We start from the raw sequence: 24,014 nt of genomic DNA on the forward strand, positions 1-24,014 counted from the left end.
CCTTTTCAGTTGGATGTTAAAGATCCCATGGCATTATTCGAATTAGAGCAGGGTGTTCTCCCGGTATCCTGGCTAACGTTCGTCTCTCACCAGAAAATGGTCGTTCACTTTCGCACTGCTGGTGTAGAAGGAAGGCTGCGTTTGTTTCCGTAACAGTAACTGCTGTTCAAGAGGTGATTCATTGGCTGCAAAATGCTTTGCACCTTTCCCAAGAGATGTGATAAATACAGGTTTGTTCTTTCATGTCCTGACTCGAACGTTCAGGCCCTGAGGTGGGACTACTGACCGCTGGGCCCAACACATTGATGAAACATCATGAATTATGTTGTCGTATAGTAAAGAAAGAACTTGCATTTATATAGCGTCTTTCACGACCTCAGGACATCCCAAAGCCCTTTATAGCCAATGAAGTACTTTTGTAGTTACTGTTGTAATGTAGGAAACGTAGCAACCAATGTGAGCACAGCAAGATCCCACAAACAGCAATGCGATGAGGACCAGATAATCTGATTTTTAGTGATGTTGGTCGAGGGATAAATATTGTCCAGGACATTGGGGAGAACTCCCCTGCTTTCCTTTGAATGGTGCTGTGGGATCTTTTACATCCACTTGAGAGGGCACTTGGTTTAATGACGGCAAAAGATTTTTAAAAAAAGTTTACAATATTTGAGTCTTTGGAATGTTAGAGACTGCAGAAAGCCACTTGCTATTCCACACCTATTTAATGATCCTCACCCATTATTCCAAACTCTTGGGCTTTTTCAGAATTTTGCATCCTATGACGTGTGCAGCATTCTACTCGGGACCTCCACCCTGTTGGTTTGGGTTGGAGTTATTCGATATCTGAGTTTCTTTCAGAAATATAATGTAAGTATGAGCAGTGTGCATCCCCACAGATTGTGGTGAAATCTGAACCGTCACTCGATTTCAGCCCCTCGAGCCTGCTCCGCCATTCAGTTAGATCATTAGATCTGCATCCGAACTCCATTTACCCGCTGCGGTTCCAGACTAAATTTTCAATTGACATTAACAGCTTTTTGTGGGAGAGAGATTTCCACTACCCTGTGCTTCCTGACATCGCCCCTGAACGGCCTGGCTCTAATTTTAAGGTTATGCCCCCCTTGTTCTGGACTCCCCCCACCAGAAGAAATAGTTTCTCTCTGTAAAATCTTTAATCATCTTAAACACCTCAATTAGATCACCCCTTAATCTTCTGTACTTGAGGGAATTCAAGCCTAGTCTATGCAACCTGTCCTCATAATTTAACCCTTTTAGCCCCGGTATCATTCTGGTGAATCTGCGCTGCACCCCCTCCAAGGCCAATATATCCTTTGAGACGCAGTGCACAGAACATAAACACCTTTGCCTTGCTCCCTGTTTCCCTCCTTCAAAACCTCCGAGACTTCTTTCTGACCCATGCTTTCAGTCCCCTAACTCCACCCTGACTTTCTCTGTTTTCTAACACCCCCCGCACCCCCCCTAACCCCCGGTAAGACCCTTTGCCTTGTGAAAGGCTCTAAGTGTATGCTTGTAGTCACGGTGTACGCGGCTGTATGAAGTACACTGTGCCCTTGTGCCTGGGTTACTGATGTGACGTTGCTTTCTCCGCAGATCCTCATCGTCACTCTCCGAGCTGCGTTCCCCAACGTGATCCGATTCTGTTGCTGTGTGGCAGTTATCTACATGGGCTATTGTTTCTGTGGGTGGATCGTACTGGGCCCTTACCACGAAAAGGTATGTGGGGAAACACTGGTCCGTGTGAGACCAGGGGTATAGAAAGAAAGAACTTGCATTTCTATAGCGCCTTTCACATCCTCAGGACATCCCAAAACCCATTACAGCCAATGAAGTACTTCTTGAAGTGTAGTCATTCTTGTAATGTAGGAAAGGTGGCAGCCAATTTGCGCACAGCAAGATCCCACAAGAGCAGCAATGAGATAATGACCAGATAATTTTTTTTAGTGATGGTTGAGGGATAAATATTGTCCAGGACACTGGGGAGAACTCCCACTGCTCTCATGGGATCTTCTACATTCACCTGAGAGAGCAGACGAGGCCTCGGTTTAATGTTTGATCCAAAAGTCCGCACCCCCGACGGTGCTGCACTCCCTCAATACTGCATAGGAGTGTCAGCCTGGATTATGTGCTCAAGTCTCTGGATTGTGAATTGAACCCACAACATCTGACTCGGAGACGAGAGAGCTACCCGCTGAGCCAAGGCCGACACTGTGAAAGGCAGGCTAATGTTTTGAGTGGCAACCTTTTGTCGGTCTCTTGAATCGCTATCGGCATTTGAGTGCACTCAGAGTGAGAGAGCTTTTCGACCCGACCCACGCTGGAAGCGGGGAGGGACTGTTGAATTTGTAATGACGCTTCTTTTCATTTGTGTTGCAGTTTCGCACACTCTCCATGGTCTCTGAGTGTTTGTTCTCGCTGATCAACGGGGACGACATGTTTGTGACGTTCTCTCACATGCGGCAGAAGAGTGCCCTGGTGTGGCTGTTCAGCCAGCTCTACCTGTACACCTTCATCAGCCTCTTCATCTACATGGTTCTCAGCCTCTTCATCGCCCTCATCACTGGCTCCTATGAAGCCATAAAGGTTCGTACGAGCAGATTTTAAGGATAGGGACATAGGAACAGGAGAAGACCATTCAGCCCCTCGAGCCTGTTCCACCATTCAGTTAGATGATCTGTATCTTAACTTCATTTACCTGCCTTAGTTCCGTAAACCTTAATCCTCTTGCCTAACAAAAAAACCTCAGTTTTAAAATTTTCCATTGGCCCCCAGCATCCACAGCTTTTTGGGGGAGAGAGTTCCAGATTTCCACTCCCCTTTGTGTGAAGAAGTGTTTCCTGACATCACCCCTGAATGGCCTAGCTCTAATTTTAAGGTTTTCCCCCCTTGTTCTGGACTCCCCCACCAGAGGAAATAGTTTCTGTCTGCCTATCTTATCAACTCCTTTCATCATCATAAACACCTCAATTAGGTCACCTCTTAATCTTGTGTACTCGAGGCAATACGGGCCCAGTCTCGACTATTCCACTGCTCTCCTGGCCGGCCTCCCACCTTGCACATTCATAAACTTGAGCTGATCCAAAACTCTGCTTCCCGTATCCTAACCCACACCAAGTCCCGTTCTTCCATCACCCCTGTGCTCGCTGACCGACATTGACTCCTCGTCTGGCAATGCCTTGATTTTAAACTTCTCATTTGTTTTCAAATCCCTCCATGGCCTCGCCCTTCCCTATCTCTGTAACCTCCTCCAGCCCTCCGAGATCTCTGCGCTCCTCCGATTCTGGCCTCTTGCGCGTCCCCGATTTTGGTGGCCGTGCCTTCAGCTGCCTAGGCCCTAAACTCTCCCTAAACCCCTCTACCTCTCTCTCCTTCTTGAAGACGCTCCTTAAAACTTACCTCTGACCAAGCTTTTGGTCGCCCGTCCTAATAGCTTGTGGCTCGGTGTCAAATTTTTTTTTCATAACGCTCCTGTGAAGTGCCTTGGGACATTTTACTACAACGAATGAGCTGAGGCAGGCGGAGACGGGCGATATTATGGAGGTCGAAGAATGCGGTCTAGGCGATGGAGCAGATATGGGGTCAGATGCTCATCTTGGGGTCAAATAGGACACCAAGGTTGTGAACAGTCTGGTTCAGCCTCAGACAGTGTCCAGGGAGAGGGATGGAGTCGGTGACGAGGGAACAGAGTTTGTGGCGGGGACCAAAGACAATGGCTTCAGTCTTCCCAATATTTAATTGGAGGAAATATTTGCTCATTCAGCACTGGATGTCGGACAAGCAGTGTGACAAATCAGAGAGTGGAGGGGTCGAGGGAGGTGGTGGTGAGGTAGAGCTGGGTGTCATCAGCGTACATGTGGAACCTGACGTGTTTTCGGATGATGTCGCCGAGGGACAGCATGTGGATGAGAAATAGGAGGGGGCCAAGGATAGATCCCTGGGGGACTCCAGAGGTAACAATGCGAGAGCGGGAAGAGAAGCCATTGCAGGTGATTCTCGACTACGACTGAATGGATAAGAATGGAACCAGGCGAGGGCAGTCCCACCCAGCTGGACAATGGAGGAGAGGCGTTGGAGGGGGATGGTGTGGTCAATGTGTCAAAGGCTGCAGACAGGTCGAGAAGGATGAGGAGGGAGAGTTTCCCACGGTCACAGTCAAAGAAGATGTGATTTGTGACTTTGATAAGGGCTGTTTCAGTACTGTGGCAGAGGCGGAAACCTGATTGGAGGAATTCAAACATGGAAAGATGGGCATGGATTTGGGAGGCGACAACACGTTCAAAGACTTTGGAGAAAAAGAAACTATAATTATGAGGGACGTGTGGTAAGCAAGAAAATACAACCTGGCCCTGACCAGTATATTGTACAATGTAAGGACTGAACGTTGAGGCATTGATGCAAAGCGATCCGACCGAATTAAGTCAGAGTGTGGAGAATGACCAGAAACAGAAGGGAGAGTGGTTGGAGGTGGAAGCCAAGTACCAACAGCTCTGGTCAAACAGACGCACCAACAGAAGGACGAGAAAGAGCAGCAGAACGTCCAGCTGCAGGGTGAGGTCAAAACCTCGGAGAATTGTAGGGTAACTTGAAAGAGCAGAGACAGCTGTTGGGCGAGAAGTTGAAGGAGCAGCAAGAGAGTGCTTCAACGAGAGGAGAGAAGTCAGCTCCATGACCCTCGGCAGCCTACAGAAATCAGTCCACGAGATGGTGGATCAGAAGGAGCTGCTCGAGCAAACTGCGTGGGTTCAGGAGGAAAGGCTGAACGGACAGCCTGATGTAGGACTGAGTGATTCAGACCACAAGGTCCCGGGTTTGATCCCTGGTCACCGCTGAGCTGGTTCAGTTGGGCCTGGGGGCAGCCTTGGGCCTCATTGCCCTCCCTGTGGAGGGCGGTCAGCCGGAGATTCTGCTCCTGACGGCTAGCGATTGACCCCTGGGTGAGGACAGGTTCAATCATGGCTGTGATGCCCCTAGAGTTGAATGACCCCTTGATCACTCGCCGTCTAACTTTGGACATGATTAATGACCACTTGGGGGAGGTGCCCACAAGCCTGCCAGTCCCAGTGGAACCAGACTCTAGAACGGGTCAGTACCTTCAGGAGCTGGGAGGGCAGGGACTGAGGGTGGCCCTGTTAAATTGGCAGGGAGCAGGCACGGTACATGGAACTTATAAGGATTATGGTACGGCCCCACGTAGTGATTCCAAATGAATTATTTTATACCCCAGTGGTTAAGCCCCAGCTGGAATATTGTGTCCAACTCCAGACATCACACTTAAAGAAGGATAGCTCTTTCATGGGCACGATGGGCCAAATGTACACCACCTGTGCTGTAAGATACTTTGTGTTTAAATAGTCTGTGCTAGAATCATAGAAAGGTTACAGCACAGAAGGAGGCCATTTGGCCCACCGAGTCTGTGCCGGCTCTGTGCAAGAGCAATCCAGCTAGTCCCACTCCCCCGCCCTATCCCCGTAGCCCTGCAAGTTTTTTCCTTTTAAGTACTTATCCAGTTCCCTTTTAAAGGCCATGATTGAATCTGCCTCCACCACCCCCTCGGGCAGTGCATTCCAGATCCTAACCACTCGCTGGGTAAAAAAGTTTTTCCTCATGTCACCTTTGGTTCTTTTGCCAATCACCTTAAATCTATGCCCTCTGGCCCTTGACCCTTCCGCCAATGGGAACAGTTTCTCTCTATCTTGTCTAGACCCTTCATGATTTTGAATACAAACGAACATACAAATTAAGAGCAGGAGTAGGCCATTCGGCCCCTCGAGCCTGCTCTGCCATTTGATAAGATCATGGCTGATCTGATTGTGACCTCGACCACACTTTCCCGTCTACCTACTATAACCTTTGACTCCCTTGTTAATCAGGAATCTATCTAACTCAGCCTTAAAAATATTCAGTGACCCTGCCTCCACCGCTCTCTGGGGAAGGGAGTTCCACAGATTCACAACCCTCTGAGAGAAAAAAATTCTCCTCATCTCCATCTTAAATGGGAGACCCCTTATTTTTAAACTGTGGCCCCTAGTTCTAGAATTTCCCACAAGGGGAAACATCCCCTCGGCATTTACCCCTTCAAGTCCCCGCAGGACCTTATATGTTTCAATAAGATCACCTCTCATTCTTCTAAACTCCAATGTATACAGGCCCAACCTGTCCAACCTTTCCTCATAAGATAACCCTCTCATCCCAGGAATCAGTCGAGTGAACCTTCTCTGAACCGCCTCTAAAGCAATTATGTCCTTTTTTAAATAAGGAGACCAAAACTGCACAGTGTTCTAGATGTGGTCTCACCAATGTCCTGTACAACTGTAACAAAACATCTCTACTTTTATATTTCATTCCCCTTGCAATAAATGACAGCATTCCATTTGCCTTCCTAATCACTTGCTGTACCTGCGAACTAACTTTTTGTGATTCATGTACTAGGACACCCAGATCCCTCTGTACCTCAGAGTTCTGCAATCTCTCTCCATTTAAATAATATACTGCTTTTCTATTCCTCCTGCCAAAGTGGACAAGTTCACATTTTCTCACATTATACTCCATCTGACAAATTTTTGCCCACTCACTTAACCTATCTATATCCCTTTGCAGACTCCTTATGTCCTCTTCACAACTTACTTTCCTACCTACCTTTGTATCATCAGCAAATTTAGCAATCATACATTCAGTCCCTTCATTGATATAGATTGTAAATAGTTGAGGCCCAAGCACTGATCCCTGTGGCACTCCACTCGTTACTTGCCAACCTGAAAATGACCCATTTGTGCCTACTCTCTGTTTCCTGTTAGCTAACCAATCCTTTATCCATGCTAATATGTTACCCCCTACACCATGAGCTCTTACTTTATGCCGTAGCCTTTGATGTGGCACCTTGTCAAAAGCCTTCTGGAAATCCAAGTACACCACATCCACAGGATCCCCTTTATCCACGTTGCTTGTTACTTCCTCAAAGAACTCTCATAAATTAGTCAAACTTCTTTCAAATCTAATAAATTAGTCAAACCCCTGTCAAATCTCCTCGCAACCATCTCTGTTCCAAGGAGAACAACCCCAGCTTCTCCAGTCTATCCACATACCTATAGTCCCTCATCCCTGGAATCATTCTAGTAAATCTCTTCTGCTCCGTCTCTAAGGCCTTCACGTCTTTCCTGAAGTGCGGTGCCCAGAACTGGACACAATACTCCAGTTGTGGCCGAACCAGTGTTTTATAAAGGTTCGTCATGACTTCCATATTTTTGTACTCTGTGCCTCCATTTATAAATAAGAACATAAGAAATTGGAGCAGGAGTAGGCCAATCGGCCCCTCGAGCCTGCTCCGCCATTCAATAAGATCATGGCTGATCTGATCCCAACCACAAATCTAAAGAACACAAGAAGTCGGAGCAGGACCCGGCCACATAGCCCCTGGGCCCTCTCCGCCACCCACAGGGCATTGACCGATCCGAACTCAGCTTCATGTCCAATTTCCTGCCCGCTCCCCATAACCCCTAATTCCCTTTACTTCTAGAAAACTGTCTATTTCTGTTTTAAATTTATCTAATGATGTAGCTTCCACAGCTTCCTGGGGCAGCAAATTCCACAGACCTACCACCCTCTGAGTGAAGAAGTTTCTCCTCATCTCAGTTTTGAAAGAGCAGCCCCTTATTCTAAGATTATGCCCCCTAGTTCTAGTTTCACCCATCTTTGGGAACATCCTTACTGCATCCACCCGATCAAGACCCTTCACAATCTTATATGTTTCAATAAGATCGCCTCTCATTCTTCTGAACTCCAATGAGTAGAGTCCCAATCTACTCAACCTCTCCTCATATGTCCGCCCCCTCATCCCCGGGATTAACCGAGTGAACCTTCTTTGTACTGCCTCGAGAGCAAGTATGTCTTTTCTTAAGTATGGAGACCAAAACTGTATGCAGTATTCCAGGTGCGGTCTCACCAATACCTTATATAACTGCAGCAATACCTCCTTGTTTTTATATTCTATCCCCCTAGCAATAAAAGCCAACATTCCGTTGGCTTTCTTGATCACCTGCTGCACCTGCATACCAACTTTTTGATTTTCTTGCACTAGGACCCCCAGATCCCTTTGTACTGCAGTACTTTCCAGTCTCTCGCCATTAAGAAAATAACTTGCTCTCTGATTTTTCCTGCCAAAGTGCATAACCTCACATTTTCCAATATTATATTGCATCTGCCAAATCTCCGCCCACTCACCCAGCCTGTCTATATCCCCTTGCAGGTTTTTTATGTCCTCCTCACTCTCTACTTTCCCTCCCATCTTTGTATCATCTGCAAATTTTGATATGTTGCACTCGGTCCCCTCCTCCAAATCGTTAATATAGATTGTAAAGAGTTGGGGACCCAGCACCGACCCCTGTGGAACACCACTGGTTACTGGTTGCCAGTCCGAAAATGAACCATTTATCCCAACTCTCTGCTTCCTGTTCGATAACCAATCCTCCACCCATGCCAGAATATTACCCCCAATCCCGTGATTTTTTATCTTAAGTAATAATCTTTTATGTGGCACCTTGTCGAATGCCTTCTGGAAGTCTAAATACACTATGTCCACTGGTTCCCCTTTATCCACCCTATACGTTATATCCTCGAAGAACTCGAGCAAATTTGTCAGACATGACTTCCCCTTCATAAAGCCATGCTGACTTTGTCCTATTAAATTATGCTTATCTAAATGTTCCGTTACTGTCTCCTTAATAATAGACTCCAAAATTTTACCCACCACAGATGTTAAGCTAACTGGCCTATAATTTCCAGCCTTCTGCCTACTACCCTTTTTAAATAACGGTGTTACATTAGCAGTTTTCCAATCTGCCGGGACCTCTCCTGAGTCCAGGGAATTTTGGAAAACTATCACCAAAGCATCCACAATCCCTACTGCCACTTCCCTCAAGACCTTAGGATGGAAGCCATCAGGTCCAGGGGATTTATCCGCCTTGAGTCCCATTATTTTACTGAGTACCATCTCCTGAGTGATTTTAATCGTATTTAGCTCCTCCCCCCCGAGAGTCCCCTGTTTGTCCAGTGTTGGGATATTCTTAGTGTCCTCTACTGTAAAGACTGAAACAAAATATTTGTTCAGCATTTTTGCCATCTCCATGTTTCCCACCATTAATTTCCCGGTCTCATCCTCTAAGGGACCTATGTTTGCCTTAGCCACCCTTTTTCTTTTTATATAACTATAGAAACTCTTGCTATCTGTTTTTATATTTTTTGCTAATTTCTTTTCATAATCTAACTTCCCTTTCTTAATCAATCCTTTAGTTACTTTTTGCTGTCTTTTGAAGAATTCCCAATCTTCTATCCTCCCACTAAGTTTGGCTACCTTATATGTCCTTGTTTTTAGTCGGATACTATCCTTGATTTCTTTACTTAGCCACGGATGGCTGTCATTTCTTTTACACCCTTTTTTCCTCAGTGGAATATATTTATTTTGAAAGTTGTAAAATAACTCCCTAAATGAACACCACTGCTCATGTACCGTCTTACCCTTTAATCTATTTTCCCAGTCCACTTTAATCAATTCCGCTCTCATACCATCATAGTCTCCTTTATTCAGGCTCAGTACGCTTGTTTGAGAATCAACCTTCTCACCCTCTAATTGGATATGGAATTCAACCATGTTGTGGTCGCTCGTTCCAAGGGGATCCTTAACTAGGACATTATTAATTAATCCTGACTCATTACACAGGACCAGGTCCAAGGTTGCCTGCCCCCTTGTAGGATCAGTTACATACTGCTCAAGAAATCCATCCCTGATGCACTCAATGAACTCGTCCTCAAGGCTGCTCTGCCCAATTTGATTTGTCCAGTTAATATGATAATTAAAATCCCCCATAATTATGGCTGTTCCCTTATTACATGCCCCGACTATCTCCTGATTAATACTTCTTCCAGCAGAGTTGCAACTATTAGGAGGCCTATATACTACGCCCACTAATGTTTTTTTTCCCTTATTATTCCTTATCTCCACCCAAACTGTTTCATTATCTTGATGCTTTGTCCCAATATCATTTCTCTGTATTACAGTGATTCCTTCCTTTATTAACATAGCCACCCCACCTCCCCTTCCTTCCTGCCTGTCCTTCCTGATTGTTAAATACCCTGGCATATTTAATTCCCAGTCGTTGTCACCCTGCAGCCATGTTTCTGTAATGGCCACAAGATCATACCCATACGTAGTTATTTGTGCCGTTAACTCGTCCATTTTATTACGAATGCTACGTGCATTCAGATAAAGAACTTTCAAATCTGTTTTGTGACGCTTAGTTCCTGCTTTTTCCTTTTTTAACACTTTACCTATTACTCCATACCTTCTGTCCCTTCCTGTTACGCTTTCCTCTCTCTCCCTGCTCAGGTTCCCAACCCCCTGCCACTTTAGTTTAAACCCTCCCCAACAGCACTAGCAAACACTCCTCCTAGGACAGCAGTCCCGGCCCTGCCCAGGTGCAGACCATCCGGTTTGTACTGGTCCCACCTCCCCCAGAACCGTTTCCAGTGTCCCAGGAATTTGAATCCCTCCCCCTTGCACCATTCCTCTAGCCACGTATTCATTTGAAATATCCTCCTATTTCTACTCTGACTAGCACGTGGCACTGGCAGCAATCCTGAGATTACTACCTTTGAGGTCCTATTTTTTAATTTGTGGAGATGCCGGTGATGGACTGGGGTTGACAATTGTAAACAATTTTACAACACCAAGTTATAGTCCAACAATTTTATTTTTAATCCCACAAGTTTTCGGAGGCTTCCTCCTTCCTCAGGTGGTGTGGAAATGACACCTCTATTTATAAAGCCCAGGATCCCGTATGCTTTTTTAACCACTTTCTCAACCTACCCTGCCACCGTCAACGATTTGTGCGCATACACCCCAGATCTCTCTGTTCCTGTACCCCTTTTAGAGTTGTGCCCTCCAGTTTATATTGCCTCTCCTCATTCTTCCTACAGAAATGATTCAGTTCGCATTTTTCTGCTTTAAATTTCATCTGCCACGTGTCTGCCGATGCCACCAGCCTGTCTATATCCTCTTGAAGTCTATCACTATCCTCCTCACAAAACTTGGAAGGGTAGTAAACAGTGTCATCTGCAGATTTTGAAATTGTGCCCTGTACACCCAAGTTCAAGTCATTAATATATATCAAGAAAAGCAGTGGTCCCAGCACTGACCCCTGGGGATCACCACTGTACACCTCCCTCCAGTCCGAAAAACAACCGTTCACCACTACACTGTTTCCTGTCACTTAGCCAATTCTGTATCCATGTTGCTACTGCCCCCTTTATCCCAAGGGCCGCAATCTTGATGACGAGCCTACTGTGCGGTACTTTATCAAACACCTTTTGAAAGTCCATATACACCACATCAACTGCATTGCCCTCATCTACCCTCTCTGTTACCTCATCAAGAAACTCTATCAGGTTAGTTAAGCACTATTTGTCTTTAACAAATCCGTGCTGGCTTTCCCTAATCAATCCACACTTGTCCAGGTGACTGTTAATTCTGTCCTGGATTATCGTTTCTAAAAGTTTCCCCACCACTGAGGTTAAATTGACTGGCCTAGTGGTTTATCCTTACACCCTTGTTCAAAAACGGTGTAACCTTTGCAATTCTCCAGTCCTCTCGCACCACCCCAGTATCTACGGACGTTTGGAAGATTATGATCAGTACCTCTGCAATTTCACCCTTACTTCCCTCAGCAACCTAGGATACACACCCCATTCGGACTGGGTGACTCATCTACTTTTAAGTACAGCTACTGTCTACTTTCAGGTACCTCTTCTTCATCAATTTTTAGCCCATCCAGTATCTCAACTACATCTCCCTTTACTGAGACTGTGCTGATGGTTTCCTATGGCTAACTTGGTACAGCCTATTAAATGCAGCCTCCGTGGTTGGCAGGTCCTTGTATTTCCCGGTACGATGTTTGTCCGCTGTTTGCTGGATCCACAGTCGTTGCCATTCTTGTATCCCCATTTGACCATGTTGACTCCGTTCTGCTGTGCAAGTGTCAGCCTTGGCTCAGTGGGTAGCACTCTCTCCTCTGAGTCACAAGGTTGTGGGTTCAAGTCCCACTGCAGAGACTTGCGCCCATAATCTAGGCTGACACTCCAGTGCAGTACTGAGGGAGTGCTCATTCAGATGAGACGTTAATCTGAGGCCCCATCTGCCCCCTCAGGTGGGAAAGACCCCATGGCATTATTTGAAGAGCAGAGGATCCTCCTGGTGACTTTGTCAATACGTGTCTCTCAGCCAGCACTATCAGATGATGATAAACTGGTCATCCTTCTTATCGCTGTTTGTGGGATCTTGCTGTGTGCAAAGTGGCAGCCGCCTTTGATTACCTAATCCAGTACACTTCAGAGCAGTTCACAGAGTGTGAAATATTCTGAGAGACGTGATAATCTACAAGTACAAGTCTTTCTTTCGCTGCTGTCTTTGCGCGACTCGTGAGCCGCCGTTGCTGCCTTGATCGGTCTTGCTCGGACGCTTCCCACTGGCCGGATCGAATCCCAGGCCCAAGGGGCAGTGTTGGGGCTCCACAGACCCAGGTCTGCACTGCATGTCTGTGTGCGATAGTTGAATGGGGAGCTTGTGTGGGTGGCCTCCTCAGCCCAGCCACATGAGGGAGCTGTTGCACCAAATACAATCGCTGGCCAATTTGCCTCAACATCTGCTCGGCCCTGGAAACACTTCCTCCTCATCGTCATCCTTACCTTTCAGTCCAAACCACCAGGAAAGTTGAAATGGTGTGTTTAAAGATGTACTCCCTATTTAAAGATGACATATAAAAGTGGCAGCATCACTATTTGAGGTTTCTGGTGAACTTTGACCAGCTTCCTAACAGCACTGTGGGAGAACTGTCACCACATGGACTGCAGCGGTTCAAGAAGGCGGCTCACCACCACCTTCTCAAGGGCAATTAGGGATGGGCAATAAATGCCGGCCTTGCCAGCGACGCCCACATCCCGTGAACAAATTTTAAAAAAAGTAAACGTACTGCCTTGAGGGGGGGGGGATTGTCCAGCTCCTAATATTAGCCGACCCCTTATAAGATGGGCTTCAAAAAAAAAATGTGGGAAAACAAAGGGGCAAAATCTGGGCCCTTCCATCGCTCATCTATTTTGGAATGGGGAGAATGGGCTCTCTCTAGCACTGTGAAGGGTTGGTGAGAGGGAAGCTTCTTCGAGTTTCGTGAAGGGTCGGAGAGAGGGCTGGGGGCTCCCATGATGTCCCGTGAAGCATTGGCGAGTAGGGGGTCCCTCGAGAGAATGGGAGAGCTCCCTGGTGGCCGGTGGAGAGTTGGCGAGAGCGTTGGCTTCCTCGGGTACATTGAAGGTTTGGTGGGTAGGGGCTCACTCGAGCCTAGTGGAGTGTTGGCAAGGGGGGGGGGTGGGGGAGCACCCTAAAGAGAAGGGGACTGGAGGCTCTGAATGGGAGTTGGCCTTTGCTGATTCTGCATGGCGCTGGGCAGCACACTCCGTACCTGCAGATACCAAAGACGAAGTGGAGACACCAGGTGCAGGGACCAAATAAGCAGTGCCCAACACCAGGTTACAGGCTGGCACTGCTATAGTTCGTCTAATCGCGATGGATTCTCAGCTCTACACCATACTGACCACCAGTGTTGCTGCACAGTGACGAGTGTCTCAGTAAAGACTCTGACGAGGCTGTTGTACCGAGTCTGCTAAACGTCGGCTCGGTCACCGAGCTCCCATGAACCAAGTATAAAGTACCAATAGAAGAAAGACACACTTGCATTTATATAGCGCCTTTCACCACCCCAGGACGTCCCAAAGCTCTTTATAGCCAATGAAGTATTTTTAAAGTGTTATAATGTAGGTAAACATGGCAGCCAATTTGCTCACAGCAAGGTCCCACAAACAGCAATGTGATGATGACCAGATAATCTGATTTTAGTGATGTTGGTTGAGGGATAAATATTGGCCAGGACACCGGGGAGAACTCCCCTGCTCTTCTTCGAAATAGTGGCCGTGGGATCTTTTACATCCACCTGAGAGGGCAGACGGGGCCTCGGTTTAACGTCTCATCTGAAAGGCAGCACCTCCGATGTCCTCCATTCAATGTTCAGTTCAGTATATCCACTATTCAATGTTCAGTTCAGTATATCCACTATTCAATGTTCAGTTCAGTATATCCTCTATTCAATGTTCAGTTCAGTATATCCACTATTCAATGTTCAGTTCAGTATATCCTCTATTCAATGTTCAGTTCAGTATATCCTCTATTCAATGTTCAGTTCAGTATATCCTCTATTCAATGTTCAGTTCAGTATATCCACTATTCAATGTTCAGTTCAGTATATCCTCTATTCAATGTTCAGTTCAGTATATCCTCTATTCAATGTTCAGTTCAGTATATCCTCTATTCAATGTTCAGTTCAGTATATCCTCTATTCAATGTTCAGTTCAGTATATCCTCTATTCAATGTTCAGTTCAGTATATCCTCTATTCAATGTTCAGTTCAGTATATCCACTATTCAATGTTCAGTTCAGTATATCCTCTATTCAATGTTCAGTTCAGTATATCCTCTATTCAATGTTCAGTTCAGTATATCCACTATTCAATGTTCAGTTCAGTATATCCACTATTCAATGTTCAGTTCAGTATATCCACTATTCAATGTTCAGTTCAGTATATCCTCTATTCAATGTTCAGTTCAGTATATCCTCTATTCAATGTTCAGTTCAGTATATCCACTATTCAATGTTCAGTTCAGTATATCCACTATTCAATGTTCAGTTCAGTATATCCACTATTCAATGTTCAGTTCAGTATATCCACTATTCAATGCGATTAGTTCCCTTTGTCTCCTAAGTTTATGTTGTTTCTGTTCCAGCACCACGGAATCAGTGGGGTTCAGCCCATCGAGCTGCGTGAGTTCATCGCTGAGTGCAAGGACGCTCCAAACTCGGGCAAGTTCCGCCAAGTGGAGAGTTCCCTTTGCTCCTTTTTCTGCTGCTGCGACAGGTAAAGTAGAAGTGGAGAGGCCGTCGTTTCTGTGCCCCTGGTAGGATGGGCGTTCAGCGGGGAGGTGGCGCCCCCCCCCCCCTTAAGCGGAACTGTAGGCCTGTGAAGTGTTAACAACCTTGGGCCCACTGATAATGAAGATGTCTTGCCAGCCTGCTGAGCTGCTCCTTCTGCCAGTCTCTCGCCTCCTGTGTTTTACACCTTAAAGAAAATAAGAAAGACTTGCATTTATATAGCGCCTTTCACAACCTCAGAATATCCCAAAGCACTTTACAGCCAATGAAGTATTTTTGAAGTGTAGTCACTGTTGTAATGTAGGACAACAAAGAAATGCGGTAGCCAATTTGCGCACAGCAAGATCCCACAAACAGCAATGTGATAACGAATAGATATTCTGTTTGTGTTGTTGGTTGAGGGACATATATTGGCCAGGACCCCTGCTCTCCTTCGAAATAGTGTCATGGGATCTTTTACATCAACCTGAGGGGACAAATGGGGCCTTGGTTTAACGTCTCATCCGAAAGACAGCACCTCTGACAATGTAGCACTCCCTCAGTGCTGCACTGAAGGGTCAGCCTAGATTACGCGCTCGAGTCCCTAGACTGGGGCCTAAACCTGCGACCTCTGACTCAGAAGCGAGAGAGCTGCCCCCTGAGCCGCGGCTGGTACCGACCGGCTGCCCACCTAGCGAGGGCTCAAACCCACACTTACCAGTTGTCTAATGATGAACTCTAAAACCTATGGCACATGATCTCCCATCGAAGTACCAACCAAACCTAACTCTGAGATCTTCACCGAGTGGTGCAGCAGTTGGCAGCATGGTCTTGGGATCAGTGTTAATCCCGGATTTATTGGAAAAAATAATGAATTGTTCCGTGAGTTGTTCAGGAGCTGTGCATGTGCGGCAGAATCTAATCAATACCCGTCTCTGTTCCCTCCCCCCACCGCCCTTGCAGGATGACCACCTACGAGGAGACCCTCTTGGTAAACTGAACCAGCGTAAGCTCGAGGTGTTGCCTGGACCTTGCACAGTGAGCACAGCTGGTCATACGCAGTGTACAACAACTGCAATCTTCCAATCGAACACAGAATGTTAGGGAGGATTCACAAAGGCTGTGCTTTCAACTAACACTGCTGGATCAGCACAGAGTGGATCGGAGGGAGCTATGTCTTCATTAACAGAAACCCCCCCTCCCACCGTACCACTGATCAAAGGAATGGAGTGAACGCTTATCATTCAGGAGGGTATTTTCGGTTGCAGAGATATGATTTATAATTTTTTTAATGTATTAATTTTAAGGGAACATTACTGAGAGACTATCATGTTATTTAATGATGATTTTAATGCAATGAACTAGAGGGCATTGAAATCTCTCTGCCTCCCCATTTCTCACTGGGTGACATGAAGTCTGACAGTAACTGCCCCTCTCTCCAGATTGTACGATAGACTCGACCAAGCGTCCATTGTTAGAGGCTTCAATAATGTCCCGCTCTGTGTCGGAGTCCACTCCCTGCTCGTCACTACCTTGCATTGGGTAACAATTTTTTCCTCCTTTCACCTGCATCAGTAAACTGGATCAATGTGTTGGTAAATGGCAACAGAATTCAACTTTGTGGGCTGTGTGGCTCAAGGAGGTCAGTCATCTCGCTGCATTCTGCCCATCGGTCAGTAATCTCGCTGCATTCTGCCCGTCGGTCAGTAATCTCGCTGCATTCTGCCCGTCGGTCAGTAATCTCGCTGCATTCTGCCCGTCGGTCGGTAATCTCGCTACACTCTGCCCATCGGTCAGTAATCTCGCTGCATTCTGCCCGTCGGTCGGTAATCTCGCTGCATTCTGCCCATCGGTCTGTAATCTCGCTACATTCTGCCCATCGGTCAGTAACCTCGCTGCATTCTGCCCGTCGGTCAGTAACCTCGCTGCATTCTGCCCGTCGGTCAGTAACCTCGCTGCATTCTGCCCGTCGGTCGGTAATCTCGCTACTCTCTGCCCATCGGTCAGTAATCTCGCTACATTCTGCCCATCGGTCAGTAACCTCGCTGCATTCTGCCCGTCGGTCGGTAATCTCGCTGCATTCTGCCCGTCGGTCGGTAATCTCGCTGCATTCTGCCCGTCGGTCGGTAATCTCGCTGCATTCTGCCCGTCGGTCGGTAACCTCGCTGCACTCTGCCCGTCGGTCGGTAACCTCGCTGCACTCTGCCCGTCGGTCGGTAACCTCGCTGCACTCTGCCCGTCGGTCGGTAACCTCGCTGCACTCTGCCCGTCGGTCGGTAACCTCGCTGCACTCTGCCCGTCGGTCGGTAACCTCGCTGCACTCTGCCCGTCGGTCGGTAACCTCGCTGCACTCTGCCCGTCGGTCGGTAACCTCGCTACACTCTGCCCGTCGGTCGGTAACCTCGCTACACTCTGCCCGTCGGTCGGTAACCTCGCTACACTCTGCCCGTCGATCAGGTTGTAGGCCAGTCAGCCCCTCGAGCCTGTTCTGACATTCAGTTAGATCATGGCTGATCTGTACCTCAACTCCGTTTACCCGCCTTGGTTCTGTAACCTTCAATTCTCTTACCCAACAAAAATCTATCAATCTCAGTTTTGACATTTTCAATTGACCCCCAGCCTCAACAGCTTTTTTGGGGGTGGGGAGTTCCAGATTTCCACTCCCCTTTGTGTGAAGAAGTGTTTTTCCTGACATCACCCCTGAATGTTTTAGTTCTCATTTTAAGGTTTTTCCCCTTGTCCTGGACTCCCCCACCAGAGGAAATAGTCTCTCTATCTACCCCATCAAATCCTTTAATCATCTTAAACACCCCTTAATCTTCTACATTCAAGTGAATACAAGCCTAGTCTATGCAACCTGTCCTTTATAATTTAACCCTGGTATCGTTCTGGTGAATTTGCGCTGCACCCCCTCCAAGGCCGATGTGTCCTCCCTGAGTTGCGGAGCCTATAACTGAACACGGTACTCCAGATACTTACTTTGCTGGATGTAGATTTTCCCACCAGTCTGGTTTTTGAGTGAACTCTGCAGCAGTTTCTGGAATGTAAACTGGGCATCAGAAGTGTCTCAAAGACCAGCCCTTTTTATTTTCCATTTGCCTCTTGTGTTGCATGATGCGGAGACGGTAAGGATTGAGGCTATTCGGGTTTTTGGTGAACGTTCACATAGGAGCCCAGGACTCCGGCCCCTTGTCAGGTTTTGGATTTGGGTCTAAGGCCCTTTTACCACACGGTACTGCTGGATGATTTTCCTTGGCTTCTTCCAGCAACAGGATCTCCTTCAGCACTTTTTCAAATCATGTCTTAACTAAGATTAGATCAAAGTAGAGAGGGGGGCCCTATTTATTTGGCGCCCTGTAGTCGAGCTGATTGAACCTCCGTTGGTAGCAAAGGAGCTGAAAATTTAAGGAGACTAAATTTTTTTTTGAAAAACTTTTAAAAACTTTTTTTAATTTTTAAAAAACATATGGTTTTCGGTTCCATTTTAAGGTCAGACTATGTAAAATAGAATTCTAGGTGCTATCAGACCCCAGCTGTGGTGTAACTTGGGGGGGGGGGGGCGGGATTCGTGGGGGGGTGTTGTGGATTTGGAGGGGACAGGGAGGGTTGAGGGTGGGGTTTGGTGGGGGCAGGGAGTGATGGGGGTTTGGTGGGGGCAGGGAGTGTTGGGGGTTTGGTGGGGGCAGGGAGTGATGGGGGTTTGGTGGGGGCAGGGAGTGTTGGGGGTTTGGTGGGGGCAGGGAGTGTTGGGGGTTTGGTGGGGGCAGGGAGTGATGGCGGGTGTGGTGGGGGCAGGGAATGATGGCGGGTGTGGTGGGGGCAGGGAGTGTTGGGGGTGTGGTGGGGGCAGGGAGTGTTGGGGGTGTGGTGGGGGCAGGGAGTGTTGGGGGTGTGGTGGGGGCAGGGAGTGTTGGGGGTGTGGTGGGGGCAGGGAGTGTTGGGGGTGTGGTGGGGGCAGGGAGTGTTGGGGGTTTGGTGGGGGCAGGGAGTGATGGGGGTTTGGTGGGGGCAGGGAGTGATGGGGGTTTGGTGGGGGCAGGGAGTGATGGGGGTTTGGTGGGGGCAGGGAGTGATGGGGGTTTGGTGGGGGCAGGGAGTGATGGCGGGTGTGGTGGGGATTTTCTTTTTTACTTGAACACTAAAAGGGTAAGAAAAGACAGTCACTTCCCCCCTCCCCTGGCCACGTGATGGGGAAAAGGGCAAATATTGTAACCAACTACCAAAGTCCACCGCTTTTCCCCCATTCTCCCCTAAGCTCCCTGCTTTCCCCCGAGCCCATCCCATCCCATCCTATAGATAGCTGGATAGATTGTACCGTTGTATCAGAGTGATTAATTTTGTACCACGTCAGTTTCTCAACGAGGGGAAACCTGGGTCATTCTGGAAATTTAGGATCCAATGTGTTGTGGATTTCTGGTCCATTAAACCAGGATTCACATCATGCCCCTTCATGGTTTGGGATCATCTATAGGTGTAAACAAAGCACTTTAGAGAATGAGAATACTTTCAGCTCATGTATTGGACTTGACAGCATTTTAGGTGCATTTTCCAGCCACATATGTGTTTTTTTTCTGCCTCTGCTATGCTGCTCAGAATCCCGGAGTACTCTGTTCCGCGATAATATGGTGTACAATTTCCTGTGTGGTTCTTCATTTCCCAGACGCACAATTAATAAATGAAAGTCTATTGTATTTGCTCTGTTCATTGTTTTGGGGTTTTACTCTAGATGTCGTCTCGGGTCCGTTATCGCCAGTAACTGCTGTAAGTGACCTCATGTCCCCTACGGTCTGGAGTGTGCCTTTTTTCTTACTGCCCAGTATCTAATTAAATGATCATGTAATGTACACCCTTTATTGTATAATCCACCTACTGTAATCTCGTATGCTGCCACTGTGCTTTTTCCTATCTTCACAGACGGCGAACTGAAAAGCATTCTCGTGCGATGAGATGTGATGGGAAACCAACAAACTAGTTTATTTCACATGAAATATACAAATAAGCAGAAAATATGCAGGGGGTCACCATTGACCAGAAACTTAACTGGACCAGCCATATAAATACTGTGGCTACAAGAGCAGGTCAGAGGCTGGGGATTCTGCAGCGAGTGACTCACCTCCTGACTCCCCAAAGCCTTTCCACCACCTACAAGGCACAAGTCAGGAGTGTGATGGAATACTCTCCACTTGCCTGAATGAGTGCAGCTCTAACAACACTCAAGAAGCTCGACACCATCCAGGACAAAGCAGCCCGCTTGATTGGCACCCCATCCACCACCCTAAATACTCACTCCCTTCACCGGCGCACTGTGGCTGCAGTGTGCACCATCCACAGGATGCACTGCAGCAACTCGCCAAGGCTTCTTCGACAGCACCTACCAAACCCGCGACCTCTACCACCTAGAAGGACAAGGGCAGCACGCACATGGGAACAACACCACCTGCACATTCCCCTCCAAGTCACACACCATCCCGACTTGGAAATATATCGCCGTTCCTTCATCGTCGCTGGGTCAAAATCCTGGAACTCCCTTCCTAACAGCACTGTGGGAGAACCTTCACCACACGGACTGCAGCGGTTCAAGAAGGCGGCTCACCACCACCTTCTCAAGGGCAATTAGGGACGGGCAATAAATGCCAGCCTCGCCAGCGACGCCCACATCCCATGGACAAATTTTTAAAAAGGCGGCCATTCGGTGCATTGAGCCTGTGCTTTGTAAGAACAATTCAGTTAGTCCTATTCCCCCACTCATTCCTCATAACCCTGCAAATTTTTTCTCTTCAAATAATTATCCAATTCCTTTTTGAAAGCTACCTGTTCTTCATTCCCTGAAAATAACAAAAAAAAGTAAACTCTGCTAGCACTTCGGGTGAAAGCCCACTTTCGAGCCCTGCATTCTGTTTTTCTGTTATGATCTGTATGCGTCATTCTATGATTCGGGTATCTCTCAGCGAAAGAGAAAAGATTGAGTGTCCTTCGCCCTCCTCCCTTAACTCTGTGCATTTGGGGGATTGGCCTGCGAGCTGCCAATCAAAGTTACCACAGATTGATATGTCTCCCCTTTTGAAGTGGGAGCCTCATGTATCTGAATGTCCGCTCAGCTAAATCCCCTGCTGGGCACATTGAATGAAAATCATTCTTGGCCATTTAGGTGCTATAAAGAAACCATTTCATTATAATGGCATGAAATGCTTAAGACTATACACAATAATTCCTATTGTTTACTAAATTACGACGGCGACAGTCCAGATTCCATGCCTGCTGGTTTAAGAGTTTTATATAAAAATTACAACATGGAAACAGGCCATTCGCAACCAATCCATACTGACTCCTTTAAACTTAAATCTGGTTGTTGTTATAGCAATATCGTAACAGCGATTAAAGAAAATCCTGCATAAAATGCTACAAATGCCCCTAACCCTCGGATTGTGACGTGCACAGATCAGGAACAGTGCAGGTTTGATCCTTGGTCCCTGCTGTTGGTCTAGGTTAGCGGTAGAGGTTCTGCAATCAGCCCTGGTGCCCCTCCCAGTTTAGAAAAGGGAAATATTAGCCAGGGTTCCTGCTCCTGATCGAACAAGCCTGCCTATCCCTGTACTATCGGCTTTGTGGTCATACTGTCCAGGCTCCAGTTTGAAGAGTGAGGTACCAGCAGGTTCTCGCTACCCAACAAATGATGTCGGAGGAAGGGCATTCCCTGCCTGTTCTCCATCCCCCCCCCCCCCCCCCTTTTATCCACAGGGTGCTGAGGCCAAGTGCAGCCCTGAAATTGGCTGACTCACAGTGATCTCTTGGTGAGACTCCTGATCTGTTGGGCTCAGTCCCACACAGGACTGGGAATATAGCACGGTCCCATCATCCTGATGGTGATAGTTGTTCTGAAAGGGTGTCTGCTGGGTACTAACTGGTGTGGAGTGTTCAACGGCCAAGTTTCTTGTGTACAGCCTCAGCTTCGCTACTTGGCCTTGTGGGGCTGACTTGTTCAAATACTCACATAATCTGTGGCTGCTGAGGACCATGTTATTTATTCTTTGTTTTCTCCTCCCTAACTCCCCTCCACTCCCTTCCTGACTGTTGCTGAGGTATAGTTCTACGGACCTCAGTCAGGCCTCTGTCCCCTAACTGTCGACTCCATCCCTCTCCTTGGCCACTGTCTGAGGCTGAGCCGACTGTTTGCAACCTCGGCGTCCCGTTTGACCCTGAGCTGAGCTTCTGACCCCATATCCGCTCCATCACCAAGACTGCCTACTTCCACCTCCGTTATATCGCCTGTCTCTGCCCCGTCTCAGCTCATCTGCTGCTGAAACCCTCATCCATGCCTTTGTTATCTCCAGACTCGACTACGTAAATACTCACCTGGTCGGCCTCCCACCTTCCACCCTCCGTAAACTTGAGCTCATCCATCACCCCCGTGTTCGCTGACCTACATTGACTCCCGCAACTCCAGCAACACCTCCTTGTTTTCAAATCCCTCCATGGCCTCGCCCCTCCCTATCTCTGTAACCCCCTCCAGCCCTACAACCCTCCGAGATCTCTGCGGGACCTCTTACACATCATTCCACTCCCTTCATCCCACCATTGGCGGCTGTGCCTTCAGCTGTCTAGGTTCTAAGCTCTGGAATTCCCTCCCTAAACCTCTCCGCCTCTCTCTGCCCCTTTAAGACGCTGCTTAAAACCTACCCACCTGTCCTAATGTCTCCTTCTTTGGCTCGGTGTCGAATTTTGTCTAATTACACTCCTGTGAAGTGCCTTGGGACATTTTACTATGTTAAAGGAATTATATAAAGGCAAGTTGTTGGTGGGATATTCGGCTGCAGAAGGCATCACGGCTGGGCCTTAACGACCAACGCAGACCTGCGTTCTAGAAGAAGTTCGCAAAATAACAAGCAGGGAGGCGCGGAAACTCTGGCTGCTTTATTTTCTTCCCCTCCCCCCAGATCTGGGAGCAATGAGACCAATTGCACTGCACTGGTAACCCAGCTGAGGTCTGCTATCTCAGCAGAGGCCGGGTATCAAACCGGAGGCCATCCAGTCATTTGGGCTCCGTTACATGTTGCCTTCACTGAGTGCCCTCGGGGTTTTAAGGGAGTTTGGTGCAAAGTGCTACCTCACTAACTGCAATCGATGACGCTCGTAAATCGTTGCCTCTAGTGTTGCTTTCAAGATTCATGGCTTTTCTTTATCCGGTTATAAAGTCTGAGGAAGTTGTAAAACACAAGGCCCCACTTTGATTCGAGGAATGTTTTGCTGTTTGTCAGCTATCTGCCATTGCCCTTTGATGTAATGAAGAAGTGATCTTTTTTTCTCTTTGTATGGCCGCCTTTGCTTTGATGGCAGCAGCTGAAAGTCATTACTCGATTCCTCACGGCAGATTTCTCAGCAGTGTTGCTCCCCTTTAGTGTCTGACCTCATTCTGGAGAGACTTAGCCCGGGGGAATCAGCCATCCTGCTGCTGATCATCGTCCAAGTGACTGGGCTGGAAAGTGTCTTGGTGTGGCTTTTAGCTAAGGACGGGACTGGACTCTGCTGTGATGCCCTGCACACGGGAAAATTAGGAGCTTGGACGAGCTTCCCCGGGAGGGGTCTGCCAGTGTCCAAGGAGCTGTATTCCCCCAGGGGTCAGTGCCTTTAGGAGGATTAGGGGGCAGAACTGGCAAAGATTTTAAATAGACAATTCACTGCTGGGTGTTAAAGGGTGATGAACACCCTACTGAGTTTAAGGCAGAGATCCAGCAACCAGATCGGAAAGCTGCTTCATTCTCTTTCGCCTCCCCCCTCTCCCCTGGCCCCTTCCCCTTCTGATGATGCTGACTCCTTGCTCCAGTGTGATCCAATGGCCTCCTTCACTCCCAGTTTGGGCCCACGCAGGACAAATGGCCACCTGGGTGATGTACCGGAGATGGGTGAGGTATGGGCGAGGGGTGAGGTACCGGAGATGGGCGAGGGGTGAGGTACCGGAGATGGGCGAGGGGTGAGGTATGAGCGAGGGGTGAGGTAC

The 24,014-nt window shown here is 47.7% G+C and overlaps 1 protein-coding gene across 2 annotated transcripts in view; it reads left to right on the plus strand.

Annotated features, from left to right (window-relative positions):
* mcoln1a (mucolipin TRP cation channel 1a) overlaps nucleotides 1–16,568 on the plus strand; it is a 67,842-nt gene extending 51,274 nt beyond the window's left edge. For both annotated transcript variants that reach the window (XM_067973180.1, XM_067973181.1), the window contains exons 10-14: nucleotides 766–867; nucleotides 1,612–1,734; nucleotides 2,395–2,601; nucleotides 14,896–15,026; nucleotides 15,983–16,568. In XM_067973180.1, the coding sequence (XP_067829281.1) occupies nucleotides 766–867; nucleotides 1,612–1,734; nucleotides 2,395–2,601; nucleotides 14,896–15,026; nucleotides 15,983–16,019 (600 nt within the window). In that variant the 3' untranslated portion in view covers nucleotides 16,020–16,568. The remainder of the gene's footprint in view (nucleotides 1–765; nucleotides 868–1,611; nucleotides 1,735–2,394; nucleotides 2,602–14,895; nucleotides 15,027–15,982) is intronic.
* Nucleotides 16,569–24,014: the final 7,446 nt, after the last annotated feature.

The sequence above is a fragment of the Heptranchias perlo genome, chromosome 37 (genome assembly GCF_035084215.1).
Source record: "Heptranchias perlo isolate sHepPer1 chromosome 37, sHepPer1.hap1, whole genome shotgun sequence".
Taxonomy (NCBI): Eukaryota; Metazoa; Chordata; class Chondrichthyes; order Hexanchiformes; family Hexanchidae; genus Heptranchias; species Heptranchias perlo.